This window comes from Aspergillus melleus (assembly GCF_016097325.1).
Source record: "Aspergillus melleus strain CBS 546.65 chromosome Unknown contig8, whole genome shotgun sequence".
In the NCBI taxonomy this organism is placed as follows: Eukaryota; Fungi; Ascomycota; class Eurotiomycetes; order Eurotiales; family Aspergillaceae; genus Aspergillus; species Aspergillus melleus.
The window spans coordinates 1,055,051-1,082,470 of record NW_025763377.1 but is presented as its reverse complement, the minus strand read 5'-3'; the positions used below and the strand labels follow the sequence as shown (position 1 = coordinate 1,082,470).

At 53.1% G+C, this 27,420-nt stretch overlaps 10 protein-coding genes and 1 non-coding gene across 12 annotated transcripts; 7 read left to right on the top strand and 4 right to left on the bottom strand.

Moving 5' to 3' along the window:
- Positions 1-3,187: 3,187 nt before the first annotated feature.
- On the bottom strand, positions 3,188-3,622 carry LDX57_012421 (uncharacterized protein; the record flags this gene model as incomplete). The annotated part of the gene is made up of 1 exon (XM_046094165.1): positions 3,188-3,622. The coding sequence occupies one exon, from the start codon at positions 3,620-3,622 to the stop codon at positions 3,188-3,190; it is 435 nt and encodes a 144-aa protein (XP_045950144.1).
- Positions 3,623-4,205: 583 nt separating this feature from the next.
- MCD1 (kleisin alpha) lies at positions 4,206-6,870 on the bottom strand. The gene is made up of 2 exons (XM_046094164.1): positions 6,193-6,870; positions 4,206-6,129 (listed from the first exon to the last, which is right to left on the bottom strand). The coding sequence occupies exons 1-2, from the start codon at positions 6,454-6,456 to the stop codon at positions 4,597-4,599; spliced, it is 1,797 nt and encodes a 598-aa protein (XP_045950143.1). The 5' UTR covers positions 6,457-6,870; the 3' UTR covers positions 4,206-4,596.
- A 292-nt stretch (positions 6,871-7,162) lies between these two features.
- pmr1 lies at positions 7,163-11,076 on the top strand. Of its 2 annotated transcripts, XM_046094162.1 has the most exons (3): positions 7,163-7,662; positions 7,755-10,257; positions 10,325-11,076. In XM_046094162.1, the coding sequence occupies exons 1-3, from the start codon at positions 7,555-7,557 to the stop codon at positions 10,897-10,899; spliced, it is 3,186 nt and encodes a 1,061-aa protein (XP_045950141.1). In that variant the 5' UTR covers positions 7,163-7,554; the 3' UTR covers positions 10,900-11,076. The 2 variants fall into 2 exon arrangements, with proteins under 2 accessions (XP_045950141.1, XP_045950142.1); XM_046094163.1 differs by having other exon boundaries at positions 7,755-11,076.
- A 3,620-nt stretch (positions 11,077-14,696) lies between these two features.
- On the top strand, positions 14,697-16,302 carry MEP1 (ammonium transporter; the record flags this gene model as incomplete). Its single annotated transcript, XM_046094161.1, has 3 exons — positions 14,697-14,963; positions 15,028-15,619; positions 15,680-16,302. The coding sequence occupies 3 exons, from the start codon at positions 14,697-14,699 to the stop codon at positions 16,300-16,302; spliced, it is 1,482 nt and encodes a 493-aa protein (XP_045950140.1).
- A 625-nt stretch (positions 16,303-16,927) lies between these two features.
- On the bottom strand, positions 16,928-19,420 carry COG4 (Golgi transport complex subunit COG4; the record flags this gene model as incomplete). The annotated part of the gene is made up of 2 exons (XM_046094160.1): positions 16,928-18,169; positions 18,221-19,420. 2 exons carry the CDS (start codon positions 19,418-19,420, stop codon positions 16,928-16,930), a joined length of 2,442 nt encoding a protein of 813 aa, XP_045950139.1.
- Positions 19,421-20,003: 583 nt separating this feature from the next.
- Positions 20,004-20,165, top strand: HST2_3 (Sir2 histone deacetylase Hst2; the record flags this gene model as incomplete). The annotated part of the gene is made up of 1 exon (XM_046094159.1): positions 20,004-20,165. One exon carries the CDS (start codon positions 20,004-20,006, stop codon positions 20,163-20,165), a length of 162 nt encoding a protein of 53 aa, XP_045950138.1.
- Positions 20,166-20,412: 247 nt separating this feature from the next.
- Positions 20,413-21,132, top strand: HST2_2 (Sir2 histone deacetylase Hst2; the record flags this gene model as incomplete). The annotated part of the gene is made up of 1 exon (XM_046094158.1): positions 20,413-21,132. The coding sequence occupies one exon, from the start codon at positions 20,413-20,415 to the stop codon at positions 21,130-21,132; it is 720 nt and encodes a 239-aa protein (XP_045950137.1).
- A 535-nt stretch (positions 21,133-21,667) lies between these two features.
- On the top strand, positions 21,668-24,164 carry hxk1 (putative hexokinase Kxk). Its single transcript, XM_046094157.1, has 5 exons — positions 21,668-21,889; positions 21,963-22,085; positions 22,160-22,185; positions 22,276-22,683; positions 22,761-24,164. Exons 1-5 carry the CDS (start codon positions 21,850-21,852, stop codon positions 23,634-23,636), a joined length of 1,473 nt encoding a protein of 490 aa, XP_045950136.1. The 5' UTR covers positions 21,668-21,849; the 3' UTR covers positions 23,637-24,164.
- An 85-nt stretch (positions 24,165-24,249) lies between these two features.
- LDX57_012413 (uncharacterized protein) lies at positions 24,250-24,576 on the top strand (the record flags this gene model as incomplete). The annotated part of the gene is made up of 1 exon (XM_046094156.1): positions 24,250-24,576. One exon carries the CDS (start codon positions 24,250-24,252, stop codon positions 24,574-24,576), a length of 327 nt encoding a protein of 108 aa, XP_045950135.1.
- Positions 24,577-25,012: 436 nt separating this feature from the next.
- On the top strand, positions 25,013-25,086 carry LDX57_012412. Its single transcript has one exon. It is a non-coding gene; the product is annotated as a tRNA-Lys (tRNA).
- A 335-nt stretch (positions 25,087-25,421) lies between these two features.
- UTP18 (WD40 repeat domain-containing protein) lies at positions 25,422-27,420 on the bottom strand (the record flags this gene model as incomplete). Its single annotated transcript, XM_046094155.1, has 4 exons — positions 25,422-25,573; positions 25,627-26,464; positions 26,531-27,025; positions 27,082-27,420. The coding sequence occupies 4 exons, from the start codon at positions 27,418-27,420 to the stop codon at positions 25,422-25,424; spliced, it is 1,824 nt and encodes a 607-aa protein (XP_045950134.1).

Genomic DNA, 27,420 nt, shown 5'->3' with positions numbered 1-27,420 from the left:
ACTTTCGATTGTGAAAGAGGGGGGCAGAGCCACGCGAGAAACGGCAGCCTTACGGGAGTTGGCACATAGGGTATTCTAAGTCTCTATACGGACTATGGAGTTATATCTATAAGACATGGGCTGATTCACATGCCGATGCCTGTGATAATCCCAGAATCGAGACAAGCCCTCTCCGCCCATACATTCTCCAAATTGTAATCAATTTGATATACCTTGAGGGATAAAAATAAAAGAAAGGAAAAGAAAAGAATGAGCCATTTTTGTCCCTCGCGATCGGGTCTCCCCGGGATGCTGACTCATGCTTTCCTCCCGGAGTCACCCGAGGGTCTTGTGCCAGACTGCCTACTGCCTACTGCCTCGGCCCATCCCTGCTCAGGCATCATCTCTGTTCATCTCGACGCCATCCTAGCTTCATCCCGAGGCTGTCTTCCTAATTCGTGTTTCAGGACTTCCGTAATTGGCTTCTACATCTGGCCGTCAGCTGTGCACGCGGCAATTGCGGTCTGATGAGTCGGCCGCTGCCGAACGCTGTCATGCATGAGAGACCCCTTCAACTCTGTATTGGGTGCTATTTTCGTCTGGCTTGACTGCCTCGTAGCGTGTACTTTACACTATGTGCATACATATATCAACGTATATACACTGTATATCCCTGTTTATGTGGTTTCCGGTAACCGTTCTTCTTTGGTATTGCGCCGAAAGCTGCAGAAACATAAGCGAGTACCATCATTAGGCCTCATGGAAGATCAAGACGCGCAACTCCTGCTCGCAAACCATGTCGAGACATCAACATGGTTCAAGGCGGAGAAAAAAAAAAATCAAATCTACCGCGTCGCAAATCGACTCTTCTTGCGAATTCGACTGCCGTACTGGAAAAAGATATACCTATTTCCCAAGGAACGCGGTTAGCTAACTCGTGCAAAGCATGCCACGCATCTTCCACGGGCCGTTCCCCAATTCCAGCGCAACAGGTGGGTGCAACCGAGCTCGATAGAAGTCAAAGTCTCCCTCCCCTCCATCAGGGCCGCAGGATTTCCATGCAGGAGACCGCTTGTCCTCCCTCGCGCCCAACTGCTCAAAGAAAAGAGGGTCGGATCCCTACACGCGCAATGAAACCAAAGGAGACTTACGGAAAGGGTGTCATAGCCAGGGTCAGAAAGGCCAATAATGAAGTTGCCCAGTGGTATCCCAATCGGTTATACACTGCATACGGTGGTTAGCAATTGGCGGTCAAGGTCTCGTGTGTTAAATCATATCGACACGTCAAGTTTGAATTCACCCGGACTTCCAAGTGAAAATTAAACAGAAAGAATTGTCAATCGAAGGGACAAAAGCAACCCCTCCAGCAACCATGAACTCGACAGATCAGAGTACACTTATCGACTTTCCATGCCATGCAAGCAATGTAAACTGGAAAAAGAAGAGGTGGTAGGTTGCTCTCTTACTTTGGATTCCGAACAAGGGAAATATCCCACCAAACAGCGAACGGGCAAAACTGTTTGCTGCCAGAGCGCTTGCAGCAAATGTCGGGTATGCGTCAACCAGAAAGGTGAAAATGCCCGAGTATACAAGGATCGTGCTAGATTTTGTCGAGGGATAGAGTCAGTACCAATCAATCCCAATCAATTCCTACCAGCACACGCAAGCTCATGCGCGCTGAAAAGCAATAGCCAAACGAACACCGGCCTTGTTGGAAACTTACCCGGCTCCAAAAAATGCACTCCCGATGATAGGTACAATCCAATGCACGTGAGGATAAATGCTCCAAGCAAAAATGAACAGTCCTATAGTCACAAGGGGTCCGCCAAGGATTGCTTTCATCACGGGTTAGCATCGCCATCATCATTCTCTAGGCGCCAATGCCAGTGACAGATCAACAAACGCACCTGGGGGAAGCCGCCACTCCGGCTGAAAGTCATCGGCCTTTCCAACTGCCCTCTCATGCTTCTTCTCCAGGCGCTGATAGATGCGCCGCCAAAACGGGTCGGATAAGATAGCAAAAAGCATACCCACAAATAGACCAAGAAAACAGAGGCCACGCTGCCATAATACAAATCCGTACACGTTTCCAAATACCAATTGAAAGGCGCCGAAAAAGAGATACAGTATGCCCAAGAGGATCGCGGAAAATATACAAAGATTCAAGCACATGGGCTCTAGTGTAAGAAGCAGCATGGGTCGATAGGTAGACCGCAGAACAGTCTGGGCTACTGAGCGATTCAGCCTTTCGATTGGAGCCTTCCAGCGGTCGTCCCCTGTTTCCTTGCGTATCTGTCGCGCCTTGCGTCTCAAGAGTCTGCCCCACCTCTGTCAGTAGCTACCCAAAGCATATAGGGTCCTATGGACTGCTGCCGACGGCATTCACTTACACAGGATGGTAGGTTTCAGGAACAAGAACGATGATTGAGATAAGTAATATTCCTGTCCAGATGAGAAGCACGTAGAATGTCCAACGCCTAAGAACAGGAAACAGCAATGTAAGTCTTCTGTGTCCTAAGAAAGGGGTCTACTGAATTGACGTACCACGTGGTATATTGATTTATAAATCCACCCACTCTGAGATAATTGATCGTCAGCTACCTTAATCCGCACCGCAAAACGGCTCATCGGCAGCAACTCGGGGGAAAACCTACAATGGTCCAACCTCGGGGCCAACGAAAGGCGAGGCCGTATATAGCATCATCGGTGCACTAAGCTCGTGACGGGCAAAGAGATCACCCACTGTACCACCGGCGACACTAAGAAATGCGCTTCCTGCAATGCCGTTGAAAAATCGACACACAATCATTGTCTCGATGTTTTGAGCAACGGCACATGGAATCAGCCAAATCAAGAAGAAAGTGAATGATATGATGTAGATATATCTTCTTCCGTAGAACTGCCTTGTGTTAACAACAACAATCTATTTCATTTCGGGACACACCCACCTCTGACAAGGGCCCAAGGAACAAAGGGCCAACCGCTTCATCGGAGTTATGTTAGTGAGGTTGCGGCCACAGAACGGTGAACGTCTAAAGCTTACCCAGGCCAAATATGAAGAATGACAACCCTAACGTTGCGACCAACCGAGAGCAATTGAATTCCTGCGTGATCTGGTCATAGGTGACGGTATACATCGAGGAAGTGCAGGTTCTTCCCAGACAGAAGATCAGCGGGGAGACTGGCGGCCAAGCTAGCTGATTTGAACTCACACGCATAAAGAACCCAGCGAACAAATGATGACGATTATCCACCGCCGAAAGGTGTTGAAATTGCGAGGGTTCATGGAATCGTTCTCGTCCCATCCAACAACAAAAGCCGAGGACTCATCGGCATTTTCACCCTGCGCTTCGTCCGGAACCTTCTCCCCTGCCTCTTCATCGGCAGTATGACAGCTATAACCGTCATTGAGAGACCAGCTGCGCTCAACAGGCCGGGATGAAGTTGAGTGAAGTCTCTGCATTCGCGCGTCACTTGCAGAGGGCACAGCATTGATTGGCGCATAGGTACTGACATCATCCGATTTCTCTTGTTCGGAATCGCCTACATCGCTCCGTTCGTCGTCGGTTGATCGCCCGGGCGGATCGATCTCGGCGCTGGCAGCTTGTCGGGGGGTCATGTTCTCCGGCTGCGCTGCAGACATGATTGATTCGATTGTACTAAAAGTCCGGTTCCCCAGGAAAAGGAAAGAGGATAGGGGATCAAAGTACGTTTGGGAGAGGCCGAGTTTAATAGCCAAAGAGAAAATGTAACTCGCTCGTGAAGGTACCAAACCCCACCGGATGACACAATGTCGGGGAAAATTGCTGGCTGTGTCCTCTGGGGGATGGAAAAATTGCCTGCAAAGCAAGCCATTTTTTCGAATCACAGCGACGGCGTTAGGACTCGGAAGGAGTCTGAAGCTAACTGGTTAGATTAGTTGACCCATCTCGCTGATCATTGTACTTGCGCGTTAGTATCCATGAATATGATCCTTAGCCTCGGGGTTATCGGCGTGGGGGTCTAGAGCTGGGCCCATGACTAAGTGATGTCCATGCTTTTTATGTGGGCCATTGTTGGCTATTTAATTGATAGTTCACATTCACAATCATCGGTACTCAGGGCATTGAAAGCGACGTGGTTAGACCAATTTCGCGACAGGAATGAAGAAGAAGAGGAGAAAAGGACGGGAATCGGAGAATTAAGCCGGGCCACGTGCATGGCCCACGACTACGGAGGTCAAGGGTAGAGTTAAGAGAGCAGAGCTGTCATTGGAATCAGTGACTCGCTTCTATAATACTACTAACATGAAGCTACCTAAACATCCAGGACCATTTCGCTCCGGAAATTCAATAATTCCGGACATCGCAAGAATCAAATCCAGAACCACCTTTTCTCAAAACCCTTGAAACTGACTCCCAAACTCCACCAATTCATTAAGCAAACAGGGCCTGCATCCAAATACAAAGGGGGTTCTTCACAGAGTAGAACTAAGCCAGTCACAGGTAAAAGAGAAATCAAAAAGAGAAAAGGAAAAAAGAAAGGCCGAAGGTGTCTGCGAAAGGTCAAACAGCCAAAGAGAAAAAAAAAAAAAAAACAAGAAAAGTGCGACCGACTGTACAGAACGAAAGACATCATCTATGCGGTTGCTGGAGCAGGCTGGCTAGTGGACTCGCCGCCGGCAGTCTCCTCGGCCCACGAGCCCCAGAGAGCACGCTTTCCGCGGATTTTGAGAGGTCCTCCAACGGCATCAGAGCGTTGTTCGACCTGAACGGCATCCTTGGTAGCCAGTACCAGGACTTCGAAAAACATCTTGGTGGCATCGGCCTTGGAAGCCTTCTTCTCGGGCAGAAGCTCTTGGAATTTCACGCTCTTCTTCTGTTCTGCGGCAGATTCTCCCAAGCGGTCGCGCAGGATATGAACAGCATGCTTGGTGCCGATTGAGACCGGTCCGCTGTCCGCCGGTTCGATCGTCTCGTCAAAGTCGTCCAATGGCTGATTCATGCCCTCATCATCGCTCATACGCAGACCCTGTTCCTCTTCGTCACCGGGAAATTCGATCTCGGACCGCTGGTTCAGCGTCGAGTCGAGACCGAGTCCCTCGTCTACCGGCACAATTGCCTCCTCTTCACCCAGCTCCAACGCAGGGGCAGTGGCCGCTTCGATATCCATGTCCGAGATGCCGCTGTCGCGTTTCCTCTTAAGCTCGCCAGCTTTTTTCACGGCGTCAAATGACAACAAGTCGCGGAGTTCGGGGGCCCAGCCACGTCCACGACCTCCGCCCATCACGTTCGACACAAAATCTCCGTTTCTTTGCATGTTCATAAGGGTGAGAAGAACCGGGTCCCGGGGCAAAGACGATGCTGGTTTAATGATTTCGGCGTGCATTTCACGCAGTGCCTTGATCTCTGGACCGCTGTAGTGGGTGTTCTCATCAGCCTCCATCGGAGGTAGTTCGACCTTGCGCCGCTTGGAGCGCTGGCCATGTTGAACTTGTTCGACCTGAAGTTCCTCCGATTCTCTTTCTTCGCCTTCTTCGGCTCCCAGCTGAGAAATACCATGATAAGCTTGTGCGAGTTCCTCCATGCCAGCTTCATCAATGTCGCTGAGTTCATCATCACGGTCGGAATCGTCGGCTTTGTTGTCATCAATGACCGGGCCTTCCTCAACACCGAGATCGAGAGTGTCATCCGCCTGCAGGAGTGTGTCTTGAGGACCATCGTCGCCGAGGTCCATCTTATCCAAGGGAGCATCATCTTCACCGAGGTCCAGAGGTAGATCAACGTCGTTAAATTTGCCAGCATCACTGAAAAGATCCTCCTCGACAGGACGTGGGGCCGGAGCATCTCGACCAACTTCCATACTGAAATCATGGCCCAACGGCGTCTCGTCCTCTCCCAAGTCAAGATCGACTAAAGTATGATCTTCAAGGCGTGGTGGTTCCTGGGAAACAGAGCGGCGGAAACTGCTATCGGGGAGAAGTTGGCTACCAAAATCCATAGATGATCCGGGCTGCTTTCCTTCCGGCTCCAAATTGAGGGACTGGGGTAGGAGCAAGGAGGAATCGAGGTTCATGAACAGGTCGGATTCTGTAAGGACATCAGGCAAAGTAATCCCGCCGGGTGCGACGACGGTGGTAGTGAGATCATTGTTGTTGGTCAACCGGAAGGCCTAAAGTTGATAAACATCAGCACAGTTCGAGCTTCTACAGCATCATGGTTCCAGGTAACATACCATTTTAATTTTCATCAGCGCTTCGTTGCAGTCATCCAAGAGGTAGCGCGCCTTTCTACTGTAGATCCGGACTACACCCAGCAGCAGCTGGCCACTCAATCGCAAAGCCATAGGTGCTTGACCTTGGTCAACGATGGCACTGACACTGCTCTCAATATCCGACTGCAAAATGTGTGATTTTGACAGTTTGCGCTCCAGATTGGCCGACAGCCAAACGCGGGCCAGCGGCCCGGTTTTCGACAGAAGAGTCTCCGAATAGAACATGGCGGCAGATGTGAAAGGCGGAAAGAGAATACACAAAAAAAAAGACAATGCACTATCCCAAAGGAGGTTACAAACAAAATAAGCCTATCAAGAAGCCCGCGCAATGCGGGGTGGTGGTGGGAGTCCCTGGCAACCCGGGGGTTAATGACGCGCGCTGTATCCAGAAAACAACAGGATCAGGTGTTTCGCCCCTACAGCCCGCTTCTCAAAAGGGGTGTCGCAAACGAAATGGCAACACGTAGCGAGAGATCCGAAAGGAAGCGAGTCAAGGCGATCGCGTAGAGACCAATGCAAGAGTATCCACCGCGTCCGTGATTCGGAAGGGGGGGTGGTTGGGTTAGGATCAACCGACTCGATTGTGGATGATTTGGGAGGCGGAGGTGGGAAAAAGAGGGAAAGAGAAGCGTTGGAGCGCGTCCGGCGGGCGGAAGTCCAGGTATTATCAGGGAGAACCTAAGGCATTAATGGTTGCCCAGCCGCAACGAGGCCGCCGCGCCCTGCTGATTGGTTCGTTAAGGCCGTGGCTGGGGTCACGTGAAGGGCCGCTGCTGACTCAAGTTCGCGTCACGGGAGAGGCTAGTCCCCTTCTGGAGTCGGCCGGATTAACTGCGGGTGCCGAGTCTAGGCCGCAAAGGGCAAAGCATCATCAGCGTTAAGGTCAGCCTGTCCAGAAGCCAAGGGCAATTGCATGCAGCAGAAAGGATCCCCTCCTGGTGCCCATATGCTTCTCATAGCCCACGGAGTATTGGCCGGTGCTTCTCTACTCGTTTCCAAGGAGCCTACTTTGGATCATCGATCGCCCGTGGTGTCCCTCTTCCAGACCCCGTGTGGCCCTTACTCTTAGCCTTGTTTCCACTTGCCTTAGTGCCCATTCAGTTATTATTTATTATTACCCATGCAGCCTCGCGTCTGAGAACGTGGCTTTTCGCAGATTGGCTCTTGTGTTAATCTCTTTCTTTCTTTCTTTTTTGGCCTCGCCTCCCTCATTGGCATTCCGCTCAACAGCATTGACAACCCGTTTTGCGCTATTCCTCCAACGGGATGATAACAACTATAAGACGGTTTTAAACACGACATTCTTTCGACAAAGCATGAGAGATGTCAAGATCAGCGACGCCTGCGCTACCTTTGCATAATGCCCAGGTCTCTAATTTGAGACCTCCGTCGCCCAGTCCCCCGGGTGTGCGCTCCAGTGCCTCTCCCCAGGTAAGTCAAGTCGCATCCAATATCGGAAACTTCAGCATTTCCCATTGTCCTGGTTCAAGAAGTTGTGCGCTGACGTGGGACATTCTGACCAGACCTCAACCTCGACCTACTCCCTATTAGACCCTCAGGAGACCGCGGAGCGCCTGCAAACCTCTCTTACCCATGGACTCACCCCGGCAGAGGCCGAGGTACGCTTAATACGGGATGGACCAAACGAATTGCCTCACGAGGAGCCCGAGCCTCTGTGGTTGCGATTTCTCAAGCAGTTCCGGGAAACATTGATATTACTTCTTCTAGGATCGGCAGCGATTTCGTTTTTCATGGGCAATTACGATGACGCCGTCAGCATCACTCTCGCCGTAACGATCGTCGTTACCGTAGGGTTCGTCCAGGAGTATCGGTCGGAGAAATCCTTGGAGGCACTGAGCCGCCTGGTACCGCATCATGCACACCTTATCCGCGACGTTCCCCATTGGAACACACCTCCCATGGACAGCTCCATACCCGCAGCTCCCGCAGGGCCCGATGAAGACATGGAATTGCAGGAACTTCGAAGCAAGAGTCCAGGTTCGGCTTCGGCCGCGGTCAAAGCGTCCACCACGGTTCCTGCCGCCGAATTGGTGCCGGGTGACATGGTTCTCTTTACTGTTGGGGACCGCATTCCGGCTGATATCAGAATCACCGCTGCAACGGATCTATCCATCGATGAATCTAATCTCACCGGGGAGAACGAGCCGGTTACAAAGTTCGCCGAGGCCATTCGTAATTCGAAGAACGTTTCAACCCATTCGCCGAAAATCGTCAGCCCCCCGCGGTCTCCGTTTTACGATGCCCCAGCCAGTGGGGCTGTAGGAGCGGATATCCGTTTGAACGAACAACACAATATCGCTTTTATGGGGACCTTGGTTAGATCGGGATACGGACAAGGGATTGTCATCGGCACTGGTGCAAGAACGGAGTTCGGCAGCATTTCCGCCTCATTGCAGGAGATTGAGAGCCCAAGAACGCCACTACAACTCTCAATGGATCGCCTGGGTCAAGAATTGAGCTATGTCTCTTTCGGTGTCATCGCGTTGATTGTTGTGATAGGATTGGTTCAGGGTCGCAAGCTTCTCGAAATGTTTACCATTGGTGTCTCTCTGGCTGTCGCGGCGATTCCTGAAGGACTCCCCATTATTGTGACGGTAACTCTTGCTTTAGGCGTGCTGCGCATGGCAAAGAGGGGGGCAATCATGCGAAGGCTTCCAAGTGTTGAGACGCTGGGGTCAGTAAACGTTGTCTGCAGCGATAAGACAGGAACTCTCACCCTCAATCATATGACTGTCACGAAAATGTGGCATTTTGACTGTCCTGAGCCGTTCGAGGTGCACAACGACATCACATCTTTAACTCCAGGGCCTGCAGCTCGAACCGTTCTTCGAATTGGAAATATTGCCAACAACGCCAGACTGTCACGTGTAAACGCAAATTCGCCCGCGAGCGCATCATCGGCTGCGGTGCTGTCCTCGACTGACGATAGAGCCTCTGGATCCGTCAAGAGCAGGTGGGTGGGTCAACCCACCGACGTCGCCATATTGGATCTATTAGACACCTTCGGGGAGGATGATGTACGCGATCGAATCAGTGCTCGCGTCGCCGAAACTCCCTTTAGCTCTGAACGCAAGTGGATGGGCGTGATTATTGGGAGCGGCACTTCCAGCGAGACAAACGTTGCTTATATCAAGGGTGCGCTGGAGCAGGTTCTAACTAGATGTGATACCTATCTAACCAAGGACGGCCGCGAGGTCATCTTGGATGAGCGACGGCGCCAGACTATCCGGCAGGCAGCCGAACAGATGGCTTCGGAAGGACTAAGAGTGCTGGCTTTCGCCAGTGGAGCTGTAAGAGATTTGTCTAGGGGAAGGCCTTTTGGGAGCAGGACCGGCACCCCTACGTCTAAAAGCAGCCAGGGCGATGATGACGATCGGTATACCGGATTGGTCTTCTCTGGGCTGGTGGGAATGAACGATCCACCCCGGAAGAATGTGCACAAGGCGATCAGGCGCCTAATGGCTGGAGGGGTACGAATTATCATGATAACCGGTGATGCGGAAACCACCGCTGTGGCCATCGCAAAGAAACTTGGAATGCCAATCAGTGACGCTCCGGGTTCGCGCCCTGTGCTCAGTGGGGAAAGCATCGATCGAATGAGCACGGAGGAGCTTGCGCAAGCGATAGCTTCCATTTCAATTTTTGCCCGCACCAGTCCGGATCATAAAATGAAGATCGTCCGTGCACTTCAATCCCGAGGCGATGTGGTCGCCATGACCGGAGATGGCGTGAATGATGCTCCGGCGCTGAAGAAGGCCGACATTGGCATTTCGATGGGAAAGCTGGGTACTGACGTTGCGAAGGAAGCCGCGGATATGATCTTGACGGACGACGATTTCTCGACCATCCTGCGAGCCATTGAGCAGGGTAAGGGAATCTTCTACAACATCCAGAATTTCATTACATTCCAGCTCAGTACCAGCGTTGCCGCATTGAGTCTCGTGCTATTGAGTACGACCCTGGGCTTCAAGAACCCCCTCAATGCCATGCAAATTCTCTGGATCAGTAAGTGCCGCGCGCGCTTTTGCCTCCTACCTTGCTACTGTCAGTTGGCTAACCTATTTGCTCGTAGATATCCTCATGGATGGCCCTCCAGCGCAGTCATTGGGTGTAGAGCCGGTCGATCCGTCCATCATGAGCCGTCCACCACGACCCAGAACAGCCCGAGTTCTCACAAAGCCGCTCATCCAACGGGTGGTCACCGCAGCTCTGACGATCATGATGGGCACCCTGGCGATTTACGTGTATGAGATGGGTGATGCGGACGACGGCATGACCCCGGGCAAGCGATCTCGAGTGGTTACGGCACACGACACGACGATGACATTTACCTGCTTCGTGCTCTTCGACATGTTCAACGCTCTTGCTTGCCGCAGCGAGGGCAAGTCCGTGCTTCGCGGCGAAATCTCACTCTTCGGGAACAAGATGTTCAATTACGCCGTGTTCGGATCCCTGGCCGGTCAAGCTTGCGTGATTTACCTGCCCTTCCTGCAAAGGATCTTCCAGACGGAACCGCTCAACTTCGCCCATTTGTTCAAGTTGTTGTGTATCTCGAGCTCGGTCTTTTGGGTCGACGAGGCTCGAAAATTCTACCAGACTCTGAAACGGCGCCGGGCCGTTGGGGTAGGGTACAGTGTGAATGTTTGATATGTATTCATGTCGGTAGAGATGTTTGATAAACCCTGATTTCATATAATTTTTGGGGAAATGATGGGGTTGTATAATTGTATAGAACACTGGAGGCGTTTCTTACATATCATTGTTGTGTATATCGACCAATAAATCTATTCCTTCATTGGAGTACCTATTTCATCGTTGCATTGTTGTAGCTCTGTGATTAGTCTTGGTAGAACAGCTAATTAGTGGTGCCTTGACGATGCCGAGACAAACTGAAAAGAGGAAAGTCTGGCTGCCTGAGGCTCAACCCGCTAGGCATCTTGTGCGTGTGCTATGCCTGGAAAGACCTCTTCTTCCTTTCAGGCTACCGGCATGATACGTTTTGATAATTATTTCATCACTATGTTCCTCCCTACTCAGTACGTACAGCAATTTGCCCACAATTCTAGCCTCCCGGTGCTGTCTAGTCGTCTCCGGATATATTTACGCTCCGCTCCTGGTTGGACCGACAGTAGTCACTACTACACAGACACTAGAACACAATCGAAGTTGCTACAAATGATTCATCCGCCACGGAAGAGGTCACAGATAGCTACCTTAATCGGTTGATCAATTTCCATGCACCTGATGTATCCTGGGATACGGCACAACCACCGGCGAAGAACCAGCGCCGGTGAACCATCAGTCAGGAGCAGATTCCCAACCCAAGCAATTCCACCATAAGCGATCGTCCACGTGGGGCCGCTGCCTTGCAGCCTTTTTTGCTCGAGATAAGTCTAACTGACCTCTCTAGGGGCCTGCCGTGTCACAATCGGCTGCGGGTTATGCATATCCCTCATTTCAAGCTGCGGGATAAGGGGATGGGAAGATCACGATGAAGGGAGGTAGGCGGTCGAAGTAAGGTGGGGGCTAGTCAGTGCTGATGCTGGTTTTACGTACAGTAGTAGCAAGGATAGTCTGTATTCCATGCTCCGTACCCCGTACAGTATACAGTGGGACGGCATATATAGAGCAATAAAGACACTACACCGTAGATAGGACATAGCCCAGGCACCTAAAGTGTGGCTCGACCCACCTATAGAGACGAATCAAGGGCCTTTCAGGTAGTAAAATGGACAGAAGCTGCACAAATGCCGACCTCCGGTGATGCAGATATGATCCGACGGCGGACGGTGGACACTTGGTCTTGGGTAGAGCAAGATCTAGGTACCCCGGAGTCGATATCCCAGTACTAACTAGTACTGTAGGTAATACTACCTAGTAGGAGGGGATCCGATCTACTCCGGTGTCGACACTCCACAGAAGATCTAGACGGATCGATAAGGTGACAAGGGTATGATCACATGGTGATAGAACACATGGAAGATGTTTCTTTAAAAAAAAATACTGACTGGGCAAACTGCTCATTCTTCCAACTGGAGATACTATCGGACAACTGCCAAGGCCCGCCGTATGCCGATTGTCGCAGTCCGCCCGAGCAGAGCGCATGCCGAGTCCGATGCAGCAACTCCTCCATCGGAGAGGGAGATCCCTGCAATTCCCGAGAGCAATCGGAAGAAGCAGGGAGGAGCGCAGGGATCCGGGTGGGCGGTCATTGGCTCATCTGGACGTTATCAGCGTCGTGGAGATCGCGGCGACGAAGCTAAGCCGCTTCCGGTGGCCCCAGCGCCCCACTTGGCGGCAGGTGGCGTTCAGGCCTTATCGGGACCTCACAGCCAATCGTTTCGACGATATCAATGAGCTCAGAGAAACGCAGCATGATAAGGGCTGCATTCTCCTTCCGGAGACGACGGGGGAAAGGGATTCTTGGCGGATGATAAGCAGATAAGTGTCAGTTGTGATCCCTGACGCGCAGTGACTGGTCTGGGGAAGCATGTGGTTGTCCTGTTGTATACGGAGTAGGTAGCCGTTATCATTGGGGCTACAGATAGCTCTCGTCGCTGTCGAACGCCTGGAGATTGAGGAGGAAGCTTTAAATACAAGGTCCACAGCCTGCCTTTTTCCCTTGACCCTTCCTTCCCTCGAGAGGAAGAAGCGGGTTCAAGGAACTCTGCTTCCGGTGTGGTGAGCTACCAGCGGTCCAATGCCAACCCGACCAAGCTTTCATGGAGGGCTACCCTTCCATAGTTTGCAAGGCCCATCATGGATGCTAAGGCTGGGCAAGAGAAAAAGCCCCTAACCCAGATGGATGATCGAGATCATTCCATCTTATTATGGCTGATTATCTATGATGACGAGGCAGAAGGCCAACCACCCGCCGTGGGTGAGTGTGGTAGAGGCTAACTGCCAAATGCTAATGCGATTATGTATTCGCCACATGTGGTTCGGTTCTGCAGTATCGCGGACGGTCTTGGCCCGGATGGGGCTCTCTTTTTTTTTTTGGGTCTTCTGGAACCTGAACTACGACCGGGGCAAGACGCTAAGTCAGTCCCAGTTTCCTTCCGACTTTGCCACAGTCTTTCAGGATGGATCTGGAATCATAGAAGATGGCGAACATAATGATGACGCTGCAGAGGTGATTCTTCCCCTTGCGAGGTGCGACAGAATGATGACGGAGGGATTTTCCTCTGTGGTTTCCGACAAAAAGAAAAGAAAAGAAAATAAAAGACTAAATAAGACAGGCGGTGACTAGGACGTTCTCGTCGAAGATCTGCCAGCCGAGTTTATTTTATTCTATTCCATTTTTCATTTTTCCGTTATCTCTGACTGAACGCTGACCACTATCTTTGCCTTTTTCTTTTATTTTTATTGCATTTTTTATTTTTCTTTGGGCGACCTCCCTTTACCCGCGCCTCCCTCGGAATGAAGCTCCCTCCTCCCTCCCTCTTGTCCCTTTCTTCCTTTTGATCTATCCATCTCGCTTGACAAAGAAGGCTTTCCTTGTCCTCGTGTCTATACGGAGTGCAGCCCGATCTTCGTTGCCCCCCCCCACGGCCAATCCTGAATCAATTATTACTTTTTCCTATTCGAATTATCGTCGCTATTATTAACCACTTCGCTGCCAATTGCTGTTCCGGTGGACTTTTCTTGGGTGCTCCACCACGCTTCTGTCTACCCTCTTTGGGCGGTCCCGATCGATTATCGCGCCCTGCCAATGATTTGTTACTAAGGCTCTTACTTAGTGACTTCTCAATCCTTTAGCTCTTATCTTTGGCTAGTTTGAGACCCGCGAAGTCGTCCCGTCCAATTCCAGGCCCACCGGAGACGCCTTTCCAGAACTGCCTTTCTTTTATATACCTCTTCCTCCTCCGCCCCCCGTGGCGGTCTTTTTCTCCACACAGAGCGGAGTTCCTCATCCTACCCTTGTCTTCTTTCCTTTTCCTCTCCTCTCCTCAATATCCGCTGCAATTTTCCTGGCGTGAGAGAAAGTGAGCCCTTTTGACGGGTTCGACGAGCAGCTCCTTTCCATCTCCCTCTCTCGCTAGGTCCCTTCAATTCCCTGTCGACATACCACGCTCCTGCTCTCAACCCTTTTTCTTCCTCTCTCTTCCCCCCTGCTCCGGGCTCCGAGCCCTTTCAGCGCATCTTTATTCCGTCTACCACCTCTCCTCGATCCATCTTCTCACCGTCTCAACCTTCGCCATGGCATCGACTACCAACGTGCCGTTCGCCCCGGATTATGCATCTTACAACTGGACGGGCGCTCCCTCGAACTACGAGCAGCTCGCAACCAATCAATTGGGTGGCAATTCGCGTATGTCAAATTTGAATCTAGGATGCTAATGCTTGGGACCCCTCGGAACTGACCCTTGATCTTTGTAGGGGAGGAAAACGTGAACAAATGGTTTCAATCGGGTGATCAAGCCTACATTATCGTGGCGTCCGCCATGGTCATGGTCATGATTCCCGGTCTCGGCTTCCTCTACTCCGGCCTTGCTCGTCGAAAATCGGCATTGAGTATGATCTGGGCCTGTATGGCGTCTTTGTCCGTCGTTACGTTTCAATGGTACTTCTGGGGCTACTCGCTTGCTTTCTCGCCAACCGCCACCAACGGATTCATCGGTAACCTTCGCAACTTCGGCTTGATGAAGACTATGGCCGACCCAAGTCCCGGCTCCCCTCTGGTTCCAAACCTTCTTTACGCGTTCTATCAAGTATGTACATCGGAAAGACATGAACCCCTTCCGAGATCCGTAGCTAACAAAGCAACCTTGATAGATGCAATTCTGCGGAGTCACGGCTGCTATCATCATGGGAGCGGTTGCAGAACGTGGTCGCCTGCTCCCCGCGATGGTGTTTGTTTTCATCTGGGCGACAATCGTCTACTGTCCTCTCGCCTGCTGGACATGGAATGTGAACGGATGGGCGGCCAAGTACGGGGTGTTGGATTATGCCGGCGGTGGGCCCGTCGAAATCGGTTCCGGTATGTCTGCCCTCGCCTATTCAATGGTGCTGGGCCGTCGCCAGGAACGCATGATGTTGAACTTCCGTCCTCATAACGTCTCCTTGATTCTCCTGGGAACCGTTTTCCTCTGGTTTGGCTGGCTTGGATTTAACGGCGGTTCGGCCTTTGGTGCCAACCTCCGTGCCGCTATGGCTTGCTGGAACACCAATTTGACTGCAGCTTTCGCGGCCATCAGCTGGGTGGTCCTTGATTGGCGTCTGGCGAGAAAATGGTCTATGGTCGGCTGGTGTTCCGGTACCATTTCCGGTCTGGTCGCTGCCACTCCGGCTTCTGGTTTCATCACCCCTTGGGCTAGTGTGATCCTAGGTATCGTGACTGGAATTGTGTGCAATTATGCTACCAAGGGTAAGTTTGTGACAAGCCGATGGTTTGTGGCCGAACGAGGTGACTAACATAGTTCTACAGTGAAATACTGGATCCGGATCGATGATTCTATGGATGTTTTCGCTGAGCACGGTGTCGCCGGTATCGTCGGTCTCATTTTCAACGCCCTCTTCGCGGACGATGCTATCGTTGGACTGGATGGAGTGAACACCGGCAGCGGAATGGGTGGATGGTTAATCCACAACTACAAGCAACTCTACATCCAAATCGCCTTCATCGTCGCCGCCTGCGCTTACACCTTCGTCGTCTCTGCTATCATCGCGTATGCCATCAACGCCATCCCCGGTCTACAACTCCGTGCATCCGAAGAGGCCGAGCTGCTGGGTATGGATGACGACCAACTCGGTGAATTCGCCTACGACTACGTCGAGGTCCGCCGTGATTACCTGGCCTGGACCCCCCAGAAACACGACCAACTCGAAGACGGACACCAAATCCCTGCCGCTGCGCGGTACGGAATTGGCGAGCACAGCGAAATGATGTTGGACGGCCACCCGCCCATCGGAATCGACAGCCGCGGCTGCAGCGAGGGCGATTCCGGCATCCAGGAAATCAAGATCGCCCCGGCTCCACGACAGGTAGCTGAGCACCACCCAGCCGACGAAGGGGCTGAACTGCCCAGGTCGGATGAGAAAGCTCAGTGATCTAATCTCAGCTGTCCTGCTTTTCTGATTCTGTTCTTCTTTACTTGTTACGATATCCAGCGTTTCTGTCTCATTTGGCTGGGCCATTTTATGTGATGTATTACCTTATACCTGTCTGGGATTTGCTTGGAGCAGGAGTTTTGCTTTTTTTTTCTTTCTTTTCTTCTCGGTTTAATCTGACGGGTTTGACTGTATATACTCGGGTTTTGGCGGGGGATGGTTTGTTTTTGTTTGTATGGGTTTTACCAGATACCACTGCATAGATTGATTGCTTTAAGAATATTAACCATGTCACTTATAAGTTATTATCCCCTTCCTGTTCTCGTAGAAGCCAAGAAGACTAGGGCAAGTCGATCTGATGCACATTAGATCGGGTACCTTGCAGCCTTAGGCCGGAGACCAGACCGAGAAGGAATTCAGTCATGTGAAGGGCGGAGGCATGGTTGCAGACCAGATATCTTCATCCCTCTTACAACTACTTCACCTTTTTCAAGAACGCGAACAATCAACTCCCAATACACAGAATCCATGCGGGAAAAGAAAAGTATACATATATGTACTTGGGTTTGAAAATGTGTACAACTCAATAGAATAAAACAGGAACCCTCTATTTTTACCGACGACATTATCTCCTCACCATGCCTCGGATGCGCGTACGCTCCTCCCGATTCAGCTTGTCTACCACCTCGGCAGTTTCACCCCCTCGCAAGACATCTTCCCACTCGTCCTCGTCCATTCCCATCACCAGCACCATTTGCATGCACCGTGCAAAGGCCTCGCGGTGTCGGTATCGGCCCGGTGCGCCGTACGTGCCGCCAATGTCCACCGCGGCGCTGACCACCCCCGAGACGTCCCGCTCGAGCCGCGTGGCTCCGAGTGCATTGACCCGGCCATGGTAGGACCACAGGCGTTTTTCCAACAGTCGCGCGAGGTAGGCCACCGTGACGGTCATGAGTCGGTCGAAGGCTGACGTGGTGAGGATGCGCGACAGCGGGAGAAGAAGCTCGGTCCAGCTGGCTGCGAAGCGGGGACGGACGAGCTCCGCTCGAGTCGTCGAGTCGTCGTCTGCTTCGTCGTGATGGTCGTACTCGCCGTATGCAGCGCTGGTAGGGTCGTCGTCTTCCCCGGGTTGGTATTCGATGTCTCGGAAGGCGTCGGAAAGGATTGGCCGTAGACGGTGTTTGACAACATTGTTGAATACGACCTGGATTCCGTCCGACAGGAGATCATTGACCTTGGATTCAAATGAGGACGAGAGGGTTTGCAGGGTCTGCGTTGCAAGAGTCGCTTCCGCGGGGACAGTGAACAAGGAGCGAATTTGATCGGTTTCTTCAACTTGGCCGTCGGGACCTGTTATCTTCTTGGTCTCGGTATTGTTCTGGACAACCCGTTGGACGTAGTCCACTGCCACATCCAGATTATTGATCAACACCAAGAAGGCAATGACCTTATGTTCTGGCGGCTGACCCCCTTGGACGGCAGCTCTTGGGTAACATTCATCGCGCATTTTCCTCTGCGTCATGCCGATAAAGTCCGAGCCAAGGACTCGGGATAGCGTGGGGACTACATTAGTCACCACGCCGATTTGCGACGTAGCCAAGGATTGCTGCAAGACTTTGTTCACGATCCACATGATATCACCCACGGCCGAAGTGATATGAGGCGGGTCGGCTTTCAGCGGCTTTTGGGGGTTCAAGGTCAGGCCAGAAGGCTGCTCATCCAGCTGGAAGGCCTTTTCGACTGACCGCCGGAAGAAGAAAGTTGTCATGGCATTGAAGGGAGCCACGAGTCGATCATTGACCTTCTTCATCAGAGTAGAATCTTGTAAAAATGGAGGTCGTGTGAATTGACTTTCGTTTTCAGGGCCCTGGAACTCGTCAGCGGCACATTAATCGAATAATAGGGGCCTTTGACTTACATTACACGTCTCAGCTAAGAATCGGCAGTAGAGAGACCACCGGCCTAGCATGACGGCCATTTCATTCAGAAGCCCATCGATTTCTTTCATATCCACGCCTTCATCCTCGGCAGCCCCGAGAGCTCCATCACGGGTTGCAGGGGAGTTAGACCGCGGGGTCGTGCTCCGCTGGGGCGGCAGGAAGCTTTGTACCAGGAAGGTAAATGCATACGATTTGATATCCGTGAGCTTACGATCGACATGTCTTTCATCGCTCCAGGTGTCAAGGATGATTCCACCTTGAACATCGGCCTCGAGCTGCAACCGCTCAATGACCCGATTCATCTTCCGAGGGCCATAGTGACGTTCCACCAATCCTCCATGACCATCAATGATCTGAGCGATGTGTTCGAACAGTTTGGTAAGCGCGTTCGCGTAGAAGAAACCGTCCTTGCTCTGAGCGCCAGTTCCCGCGTTGAGGTTGGTTCGCGCGCGCGATGCCACCCCCTGGCAGACGTAGCGTCCATACACGTCGAGACCAACTTCCGAGCGACCAATTAGGGGAAACAGCTTGAAGAATCGAGTAATCTTGGCACCGTTGGTCTCCTTGACGGCTTTCTCGAACTCGCGTAAGAACAGGCCACAGAGGGATTCGGCCGCATTGTCCAGCGTGACATTGGGTGGATCCGGCACCTCGGCCGTAGGCACCATCTCAGCTGCGAAAGACCCATGGACTACGTCGGGCGGGATTTTGGAGGCCCGGCTCAGGTAGCTCGCGGCCGTTTCCCAGTCCTGGGGAGCTCCCATGGAGCCGGCGACACCGAGCACGCAGGCCTTCAGTTCGGATACCTGCTCCACAACCTCCAAAGTTGCCTTCACCCGAGATTGTTCCAGATCGAGATGGCGGACGGCGCTCGAGATGCGATCTGCGGTGGCCGCGGCGTTGGAGAGCATGCCATGGCTGATGGAGCGGGTGGTGCTGGTCTGCGAGCCCAGGTTGGCTCGCAACAGATCCAATCGGCCTAGTTCTCGCGAGAAATCCTTTTGCGAGGCGACGAGGGCGTCTAGACGGGCCGTGACCGACGCCTCCTGATCATGCAGGTGCGACAAAGTGGCCTTGATCTCGGCGACGGAGCTGGCATTGAAGATGTCCGGGGCGGGATTCGATGAGGACGGAGTCTCCGCGTGCCCATTGGCCGGGCCGGGAGTTGATTTGGACATTGTCCACGAGAGGAAGACTGGATCAAGCGACGACCGAGAGGAACGACGAGCGGCCAAATTGGACAATGGGCGATCTGGCGACTTGGGAGGGCCGCCGCAGCCCGCCGTGGAAGGCGGTGAAGGGGCCGTCAACTTGTCAACAAAGGCCTGGAAGAACTAACAACTAGAGTAAATACTTAGGAGTCCCGAGGTCAAGGCTGGTCGGTGTATTAAGAGGAATTGAAAATTTGATATTACAACATCTCAACAGACCAGATTCAAGACTGCTTCCGCCGACGACGTGCACGTGCATCCCGATTTCCCCGACTGACACCTCAGGCAGCGACTTCCCTATTCGGCAAACCGATTCGACGTCATCCGCAAAGAAGAATAGATTTTCTTCTTCAACCCCCGCAGCTCTAGAGAACTCTCGATTCCAATTGCCTTCGTTATCCATAACCGGAATAGATTGTATTTTTTTCCTATTCTTAGACGCATTCGTTATTCTTCATAAACCCGTTCCTATCTAGAACCGTCGCCATCGGTCGCCGTCGCCATCGGTCGCCGTCGCCGTCCCCGACATCAACACCGCTTGCCTCGCAGAATGGGGAACGAATCTTCAACCTTGATAGACGACACGACGCCTCCGTCCGTGCTCGAGGCTCGCACGGTTGAGGCACTGGCCAAATACATCAAAGAAAAGGATGTCCGACGCATTGTGGTGATGGTGCGTCTTTCTTCTCCCCCGCACCGCGTTCTAGGCTGACCGGAGGGCGATATAGGTCGGCGCGGGCATCAGCACGTCGGCCGGTATCCCCGACTTCCGTTCGCCTGATACTGGTATCTACGCCAATCTGGCCCATCTCGACTTGCCCGATCCTGAAGCGGTGTTTGACATTTCGTTTTTCAGAGAGAACCCGCGGCCGTTCTACGCCTTGGCGCGGGAGCTGGCCCCCGGCCGGTATCGACCAACTATTGCGCATTCGCTGATCAAGCTGCTGTACGACAAAGGCATGTTGCTGAAGCACTTCACGCAGAACATCGATTGTCTCGAGCGTCTGGCGGGCGTGCCGGGCGAGATGATCGTCGAGGCCCATGGCAGTTTCGCCAATCAGCATTGCATCGACTGTAGCGCGGAATATCCCGAGGCCCTGATGAAGGATGCCATCGTCAAAGGCGAGGTACCATACTGTTCCCAGTGCAACGGACTCGTGAAGCCCGACATCGTCTTCTTTGGAGAAGCTCTGCCCGGGGACTTCTTTGACAACCGAACGCTTCCCGAGGAGGCCGACCTCTGTATCGTCATGGGCACGAGCCTTTCCGTGCAACCGTTTGCAAGTCTACCGGCGTTTTGTCGGGATGGGATCCCGCGCGTCTTGATTAACATGGAACGGGTCGGGGGGATGGGCTCCCGTGCCGACGATGTCCTGATCCTGGGCGATTGCGATGCGGGGGTGCGGAAGTTTGCTCGCGCTCTCGGCTGGGAGCAAGACCTGGAGCTTCTCTGGCAGGCGACGAATCCCAACAAGGAATCCCGCGAAGCCGAGATGGCCTCGCTAAAGACTAAGGATGAACGGCTGCGGGATGAAGTGGAGCGACTGACCGAGGAGGTGGACCGGACTCTGGGGATCTCGAACGCCTACGAGCAGCGAGTGCGACAACATCTGAACGGGTCGGGGGAGTCGGAGAAGATCGGGGGACTAGCGCATGTGTTTCCTCACCTAGCGCGGTAGACGAGGATATTGGGGTGTGAAGGGGAGGGGGCACTACGACGCAGTCATTACATACCCGCAGGCGTCGCCGAGTTCATGCATCAAACAGGCTTCATCAGGTTATTAGAAGATTGATTGATTGATTGAAGGGAGGGGGAAACGGCGTTTGGTGGGCTGTCCTATGTTTACTCCTACTACTACATTAGTTACGAAGATGATGACAGAAGAACCGTTTAAGATTGTTCTCATTTGAAAGGGAAAAAAATATATATATATTATCTTTTGGCACAGACCTCGTATGATAGCCCTAAAGACCGACGTGGACGCCAAGCTTGAGCGGTGATGCCTTTAAAGCCAGGGGTCTATACCAGTCGAGGTGAAAGGTGATGAGATGCAAATTACAATCGTAATTATGATGCGGATTCCTCAGGCCAAATCAATTAATCAAGCTACCTAAACAAGGACCGGTGAGGCGATCCTTGAGTCCACAGCGGAGTCATCGTGAGCGCCGTGAATGGTGGAAGGCCAGAGACTTAAGGCTCCCGCGCTGCCCCACGCCTGATATCATCCAGTCGTCTCGTTGCCCCTCCGCCCACTTCTCTACTTCTTCTTTTTCCATTCCTCCATTCCAGTCCCCTCCTTTCCCTCTCTCCATTTTCTCTCCCCCTCTGCTTATCTCGCCAATTGCTTTTCCACCGTCTTCTTTCTATCCTTCTATCTCCTTACTAGCTCGCAATCATGGTCGGAATCGGTCCCAAGCGCCCCCCATCCCGCAAGGGTAAGCTGATATCATCACCCGTCTCTTCCGTCATTCCCGCTCCGACCCTCTCGTACTCATGTCTTCCGACCAGGTTCGAGGCACGAACTGCCTCAGAATCTCCTGCAGCAGATCAAGGAGCTCGAGGATGTCTTTACCGTTGATACGGCCCGGTTGAAGCAAGTGGTGGACCATTTCGTCAAGGAACTGGAGAAGGGTGGGTTGATTAGCTCTCCAAGCTCTTTACTATCTGGTGGGAGGCCGGCCACTAACTGCGGAGGGTTGGTGTAGGTCTCAGCGTCGAGGGTGGAAACATTGTAAGCCTTTTGACATCCCATTGCCCGGGCGCCTTGTCGCGCGCATCGACATCACTCCATGGATGTGTTGGCTAATGCAGATTTCTCCAGCCCATGAACGTGACCTGGGTGATGGGTTTCCCCGACGGCCATGAGCAAGGAACTTTCTTGGCCCTGGACATGGGCGGCACCAACTTGCGTGTCTGTGAGATCACCTTGACGAAGGAGAAGGGTGCTTTCGACATCACCCAGTCCAAGTACCGCATGCCCGAGGAATTGAAGACCGGCACCGCCGAGGAGCTGTGGGAGTACGTTGCCGACTGTCTCCAGCAATTCATCGAATACCACCACGAGAACGAGGACCTGGCTAAGCTGCCCCTGGGCTTCACATTCTCCTACCCCGCTACTCAGGACTACATTGATCACGGTGTCCTGCAGCGGTGGACCAAGGGTTTCGACATCGACGGTGTTGAAGGTCAGGATGTTGTTCCTCCGCTCGAGGAGATTCTCAAGAAGCGGGTACGCGAAACCCGGCCAATATATACTTTCCTTTCTGACGTTACGGGTTACTAACGATAAAACTTGGAGTGCTACAGGGTCTTCCGATCAAGGTTGCTGCCTTGATCAACGACACCACCGGAACTCTGATCGCCTCTTCCTACACGGATTCCGCCATGAAGATCGGTTGTATCTTCGGAACCGGTGTCAACGCCGCCTACATGGAGAACGTGGGCTCCGTGCCCAAGCTGGCCCACCTGAACCTCCCCGGGGACCTGCCCGTGGCCATCAACTGCGAGTACGGTGCTTTCGACAACGAGCACATTGTTCTGCCATTGACGAAATACGACCACATCATCGACCGCGACTCGCCCCGTCCAGGCCAGCAAGCGTTCGAGAAGATGACCGCAGGTCTCTACCTGGGTGAAATCTTCCGTCTGGCCTTGCTGGATCTCCTGGAGAGCCGGCCCGGTCTGGTCTTCCGCGACCAGGACACCTCACAGCTGCGCAAGCCCTACCTGCTGGACTCGTCTTTCCTGGCGGCCATTGAGGAGGACCCCTATGAGAACCTGCAGGAGACCGAGGAGCTGATGGAGCGCAAGCTGAACATCAAGGCCACGCAGGCGGAGCTGGAGCTGATTCGTCGCCTGGCCGAGCTGATCGGAACGCGCGCGGCTCGTCTGTCGGCATGCGGAGTGGCCGCTATCTGCAAGAAGAAGAACATGGAGTCGTGCCACGTGGGAGCGGACGGTTCCGTCTTCACCAAATACCCCCATTTCAAGGCCCGTGGAGCGCAGGCGCTGCGCGAAATCCTCGACTGGAAGCCTAGCGAGCAGGACAAGGTGACCATCATGGCGGCCGAGGATGGATCCGGTGTGGGCGCCGCCCTTATCGCTGCGTTGACTCTGAAGCGCGTCAAGGCGGGTAACCTGGCTGGTATCCGTAACATGGATGAGATGAAGACGTTGCTGTAAATGTTGGAGTTTTATTGGGATGATTTATATATCTCTTTTTGTTTCCCTTTGCTCTCTTTACTGGAGACAATGTGCGTGTTTCGATTTGGGTCGGCAATGGGTTGGAGAAACCCGAATAAAAACAAATTACGATAGGGATGCATATATGATAGCATGAAGATGGGGATATACGCCTAGATGTCGGAATAGGACTAAATGACAGATAACCCCAGAGTCTGACAGTTGCCACTACTGTTTTTCTGTCCCTTTTTTCCCCGGGCCCGTCGACTGATCTGCAAGCAGAACCCCAGCAATGTGGCTGGAATGGATCAACCGGGATAAATCCTCGATGCGGAGATGCTCAACAATGTAGAATCTCCTTTTGTCAGTTGTGCAGTCTTCATTGCGCTGGACAGCCCATGGGGGAAGGTTGTGTTTTCGGAAATAACTGCATATATAAGCCTGCAGAAGTGACAACGGTCTCATCCCTTGTCTCACATTATCCTCTATACTTCGAGCGGTTGATATCCCTTGATCCAAATAAACACACTATAATTCTATCCTTCTGTTCCCACTCGTCCCTCCTCCCCAGGCAAACACACCTACCTATCCTTTCTCCCTCTTCCCTCCCTCAATGAAGCTCTCTATACTCCTCCTCGGCACGGCCCTCGGTGCCATGGCCGTTCCCCACGGGGGCCGCATCGCCCGCGACACTCCTTCCATCTCCGACAGCGTCAGCGCCAGTCCCACGTCTACACCGGTTGCTGCTAGCAGCAGTGCAACTCCCAGCAGCGCCTCCCCAAGCAGCGCCTCCCCAAGCAGCGCCTCTCCAAGTAGTGTGGCCCCCAGCAGTGCCAGCGCTTCGCCGAGCAGCAGCAGCGTAACGCCTTCCAGCACCCCCGTGTCCTCCGCAGCACCGACGGCGTCGCCGGTAAGTTGGGAAGCCCACGACCGACGATGATGTGTATTTTCTACCAGACTAACCGACTCACAGAAGAATCCCTTTCTGTCGAAAGTAAGTAATTGATAAAAGCGCAGTTCCTGGTGCGAGATTAGAGTGTTCCTCTTTCTCTATCGATTGCCATGGAAACGTGAGCGTGGATCGAATGTCGCTAATGGAATGTCAATCGTAACTAGGTGACGGGGTTGTTGGATGTGGTAGGCTTCTCTCTCTCTCTCTCTCTCTCTCTTTTCCCTTTCCAACTTTTCTCTACTATCCCTTCATTTGTCACATTCCAGAAGAGATGAAGAGGAGCCATGATTGACAGTTCATACACTAATACAAACCGAATCAAACAGCTCGGATCGATAGTCGGCGCCTGAGATGGATATAGGGCTGGCTGCTTAGTGTGAGCTGCCCTTATATTTTGGTTAGTGGCAGACGCTGGCAGCAACTGGCCCGGTTGGCACAATTGGTAAGCGCGTTCGGCTTTTAACCGAAAGGCTGTGGGTTCGAGCCCCACATCGGGCGAGCTTTCTTTTTTGTCTTCCCTCTTCTTTCTCTCTTCTATATTTACTCTTTCTTTCTATTCTCTCTATTTTTTATATTCTTGGAGGGAAGTCATGTTTGGGGTATGCTATTGTTTTTTTCAGTTGTGGTTGTAAAATCTGAATGTTTTACCTATTATTTGCTATCATATCACAAAATGAAAAGATCTTACTTAATATGCGTATTGTGTACATTGTCTATAGATATCCAGTTACGTACTCCGTCCGGCCCAGAAGTAGCAATGTCACTTTTTTTATATGCCTCTCGTCATGTCAGGATCCCTGTTCGTCTCCTTTATCCTCTATTCCTCTGCCTATCTACCCCCGGATCTCCCATAGTCTGATCCGGCCCTGTTCGTTGGCCACGGCCAGTTGCTCGGAATTAGGCGAGATGGCTACCGACGAGATTCGGCCCAGAGGCGTGTTGGACGTGGGCCAGTTGCGATACACGGTACACGAAGGGAGGTGAACTGGATCATGTTAGCGAATTGTCTCTTATAGAGGAAGTCGAGAGAAAACTTACCGATTCTCAGGGCATCCCTCTTCCATCGACTGGCCATGACGAAGAACTGTCCGTCCGGCGCGAATTCCAAGTGACTGATCGGCGTCGTGAGCTGGTCTAGCGCACGCACGGGCTTGGGGTTGCGTGGGATGGCCGACGAGGGCTGCGTGGCGTACGCCGCGGCCCAGGGCCGTCGGTCGTAGACGTTGACGATACCGCTGGAGCTGCCGATGGCCACCCAGCGGTCGCCTCCCAGCTGCGTGCGTCCGGATCGTCCTCCCAGGCTGAGCACCGTCGTGCCCACCGCACCCGCATCCACCCACCGGGCCACGACCCGCTGGGATTTCCTGTCCCACTCGGACACTTCGCCGTTCTTGCTGACAACCGTCATGCCCTCGCCGTCACACCACCAGGCGAAGTCCGCCACGCCGCCGCGGCCGTCCACCCGGACCTGCGCGATCCACTGCGCCGTTCCAGAGTCGAGGACGTTGATGAGACCGCCGCCCTTGCGCGACGAGCCAACAAGTCCGACGTACCGGCCACAGGGCGAGAGTTTGAATCGCTCCATGGACTTCTGTTCCTCCCGCCGATCCGCCGTGCCATTTACCTTGTCCACCTTGCCGGTGTTCAGGTCCCAGATGTGGAAGTAGCGCCGGCGACCCGATGCAAAGATCTTATTGCCAGCGGGCGGGGCAAACGCCGAGGTGTGGATGGGCGTACGGCGAATATGAAACGAGGTTAGGAGAGGATTCGGGGCTGCAGAAGATGGCGAGATGTGGTGAAGGAAGAGCGTCGCCGCCGGCCCCGAGGACAGGAGCAAAGGGTAATGAGGATGGAAGGAAAGCGAATCGATTGAAGACTGGCAGATTTGTTCAATTAGCACGTTGGCCAGCTATCGCCAAAGTCTGATCAGGGCCACACTTACCGGCTGGTCTTTCCCAACGTCCTTTAACCTCTGAATATCCAGCATTTCCTGGCGCAGCTTTCTCTTTCCGCCCGCGTGCGTGTTATCTTCCAGCTTCGTGAGGTCAGTAACGCCTTGAAGGAGCTTCGCGAGAGGCTGCGCGGAACTCGGGCCCTCGTCATCCGTGTCCATGTCGTCCGAGTCGGATTCGTTTCGGGCCACGCTCAGCTCGGGGTTCGCCCATTCAGGCGTCGGATGCAATTGCTGGTACTGTCTGCGAAGGCGTCGGATGTACTCCTTGCCACTGATCACATCCTCGGACTCGGCCACACGCAGCTTCCTCAGTCTCTGGTGGCTCGCAAGCGAGATCGTGAGACGCTCATCGTCGCTGTCGTGCCACACCGCCGGCAATTCATCCGTCTCCTCGTCATCTTCGGCCTCAGCATCGGACATCAATTCGGCAGGTGCGGCGACGTCGGTGGAAACGGCATCCGCGCCGGAATCGAGGAAGAAAAGCTGTTGAAAACAAGCGTTAGCTTAATCAGACCGAAGCAAAACGGAAGGCCACAAACATCGGCATCCGCCATCTCGTCTAGCGCTTTTTCCTCGCCCTCCTCGCCCTCTTCCTCTTCACTGGCCGCCTCCTCGTCACTCATAGTCGATAGCGCTGCCAAACTGCGATCTTGATGGCTCTTCAATGCGCCGTGGAACCCCTCGTCGTCGCCGAAGAGCATTCTCTCCAGTTTCCTCTCCGCCTCGTCCTTCTCGGGCACATTGTCGTCGCTGTCGCTAGCCCCGCTGTGCATGTCCACATCGCTATCGTCATGAGCAGGTCGTGCCTGCTCAAAAGGCGACCGTGAAGTCGGTTTGGCCTTTTGGCGGATTCTTTCTTTGACCGCGGTTTTCGGCAT

What these genes read in the sequence shown, in the direction of transcription:
- pmr1 (XM_046094162.1), top strand. Translation starts at nt 7,555, where the DNA reads ATGTCAAGATCAGCGACGCCTGCGCTACCTTTGCATAATGCCCAGGTC. An exon ending in GCTCCAGTGCCTCTCCCCAG is followed by an intron (nt 7,663 to 7,754) that starts GTAAGTCAAGTC and finishes CATTCTGACCAG; the next exon opens with ACCTCAACCTCGACCTACTC. An exon ending in CATGCAAATTCTCTGGATCA is followed by an intron (nt 10,258 to 10,324) that starts GTAAGTGCCGCG and finishes ATTTGCTCGTAG; the next exon opens with ATATCCTCATGGATGGCCCT.
- MCD1 (XM_046094164.1), bottom strand. Translation starts at nt 6,456, where the DNA reads ATGTTCTATTCGGAGACTCTTCTGTCGAAAACCGGGCCGCTGGCCCGC. An exon ending in CGCTGATGAAAATTAAAATG is followed by an intron (nt 6,130 to 6,192) that starts GTATGTTACCTG and finishes TATCAACTTTAG; the next exon opens with GCCTTCCGGTTGACCAACAA.
- hxk1 (XM_046094157.1), top strand. Translation starts at nt 21,850, where the DNA reads ATGGTCGGAATCGGTCCCAAGCGCCCCCCATCCCGCAAGG. An exon ending in CGTCAAGGAACTGGAGAAGG is followed by an intron (nt 22,086 to 22,159) that starts GTGGGTTGATTA and finishes GGGTTGGTGTAG; the next exon opens with GTCTCAGCGTCGAGGGTGGA. An exon ending in GCGTCGAGGGTGGAAACATT is followed by an intron (nt 22,186 to 22,275) that starts GTAAGCCTTTTG and finishes AGATTTCTCCAG; the next exon opens with CCCATGAACGTGACCTGGGT.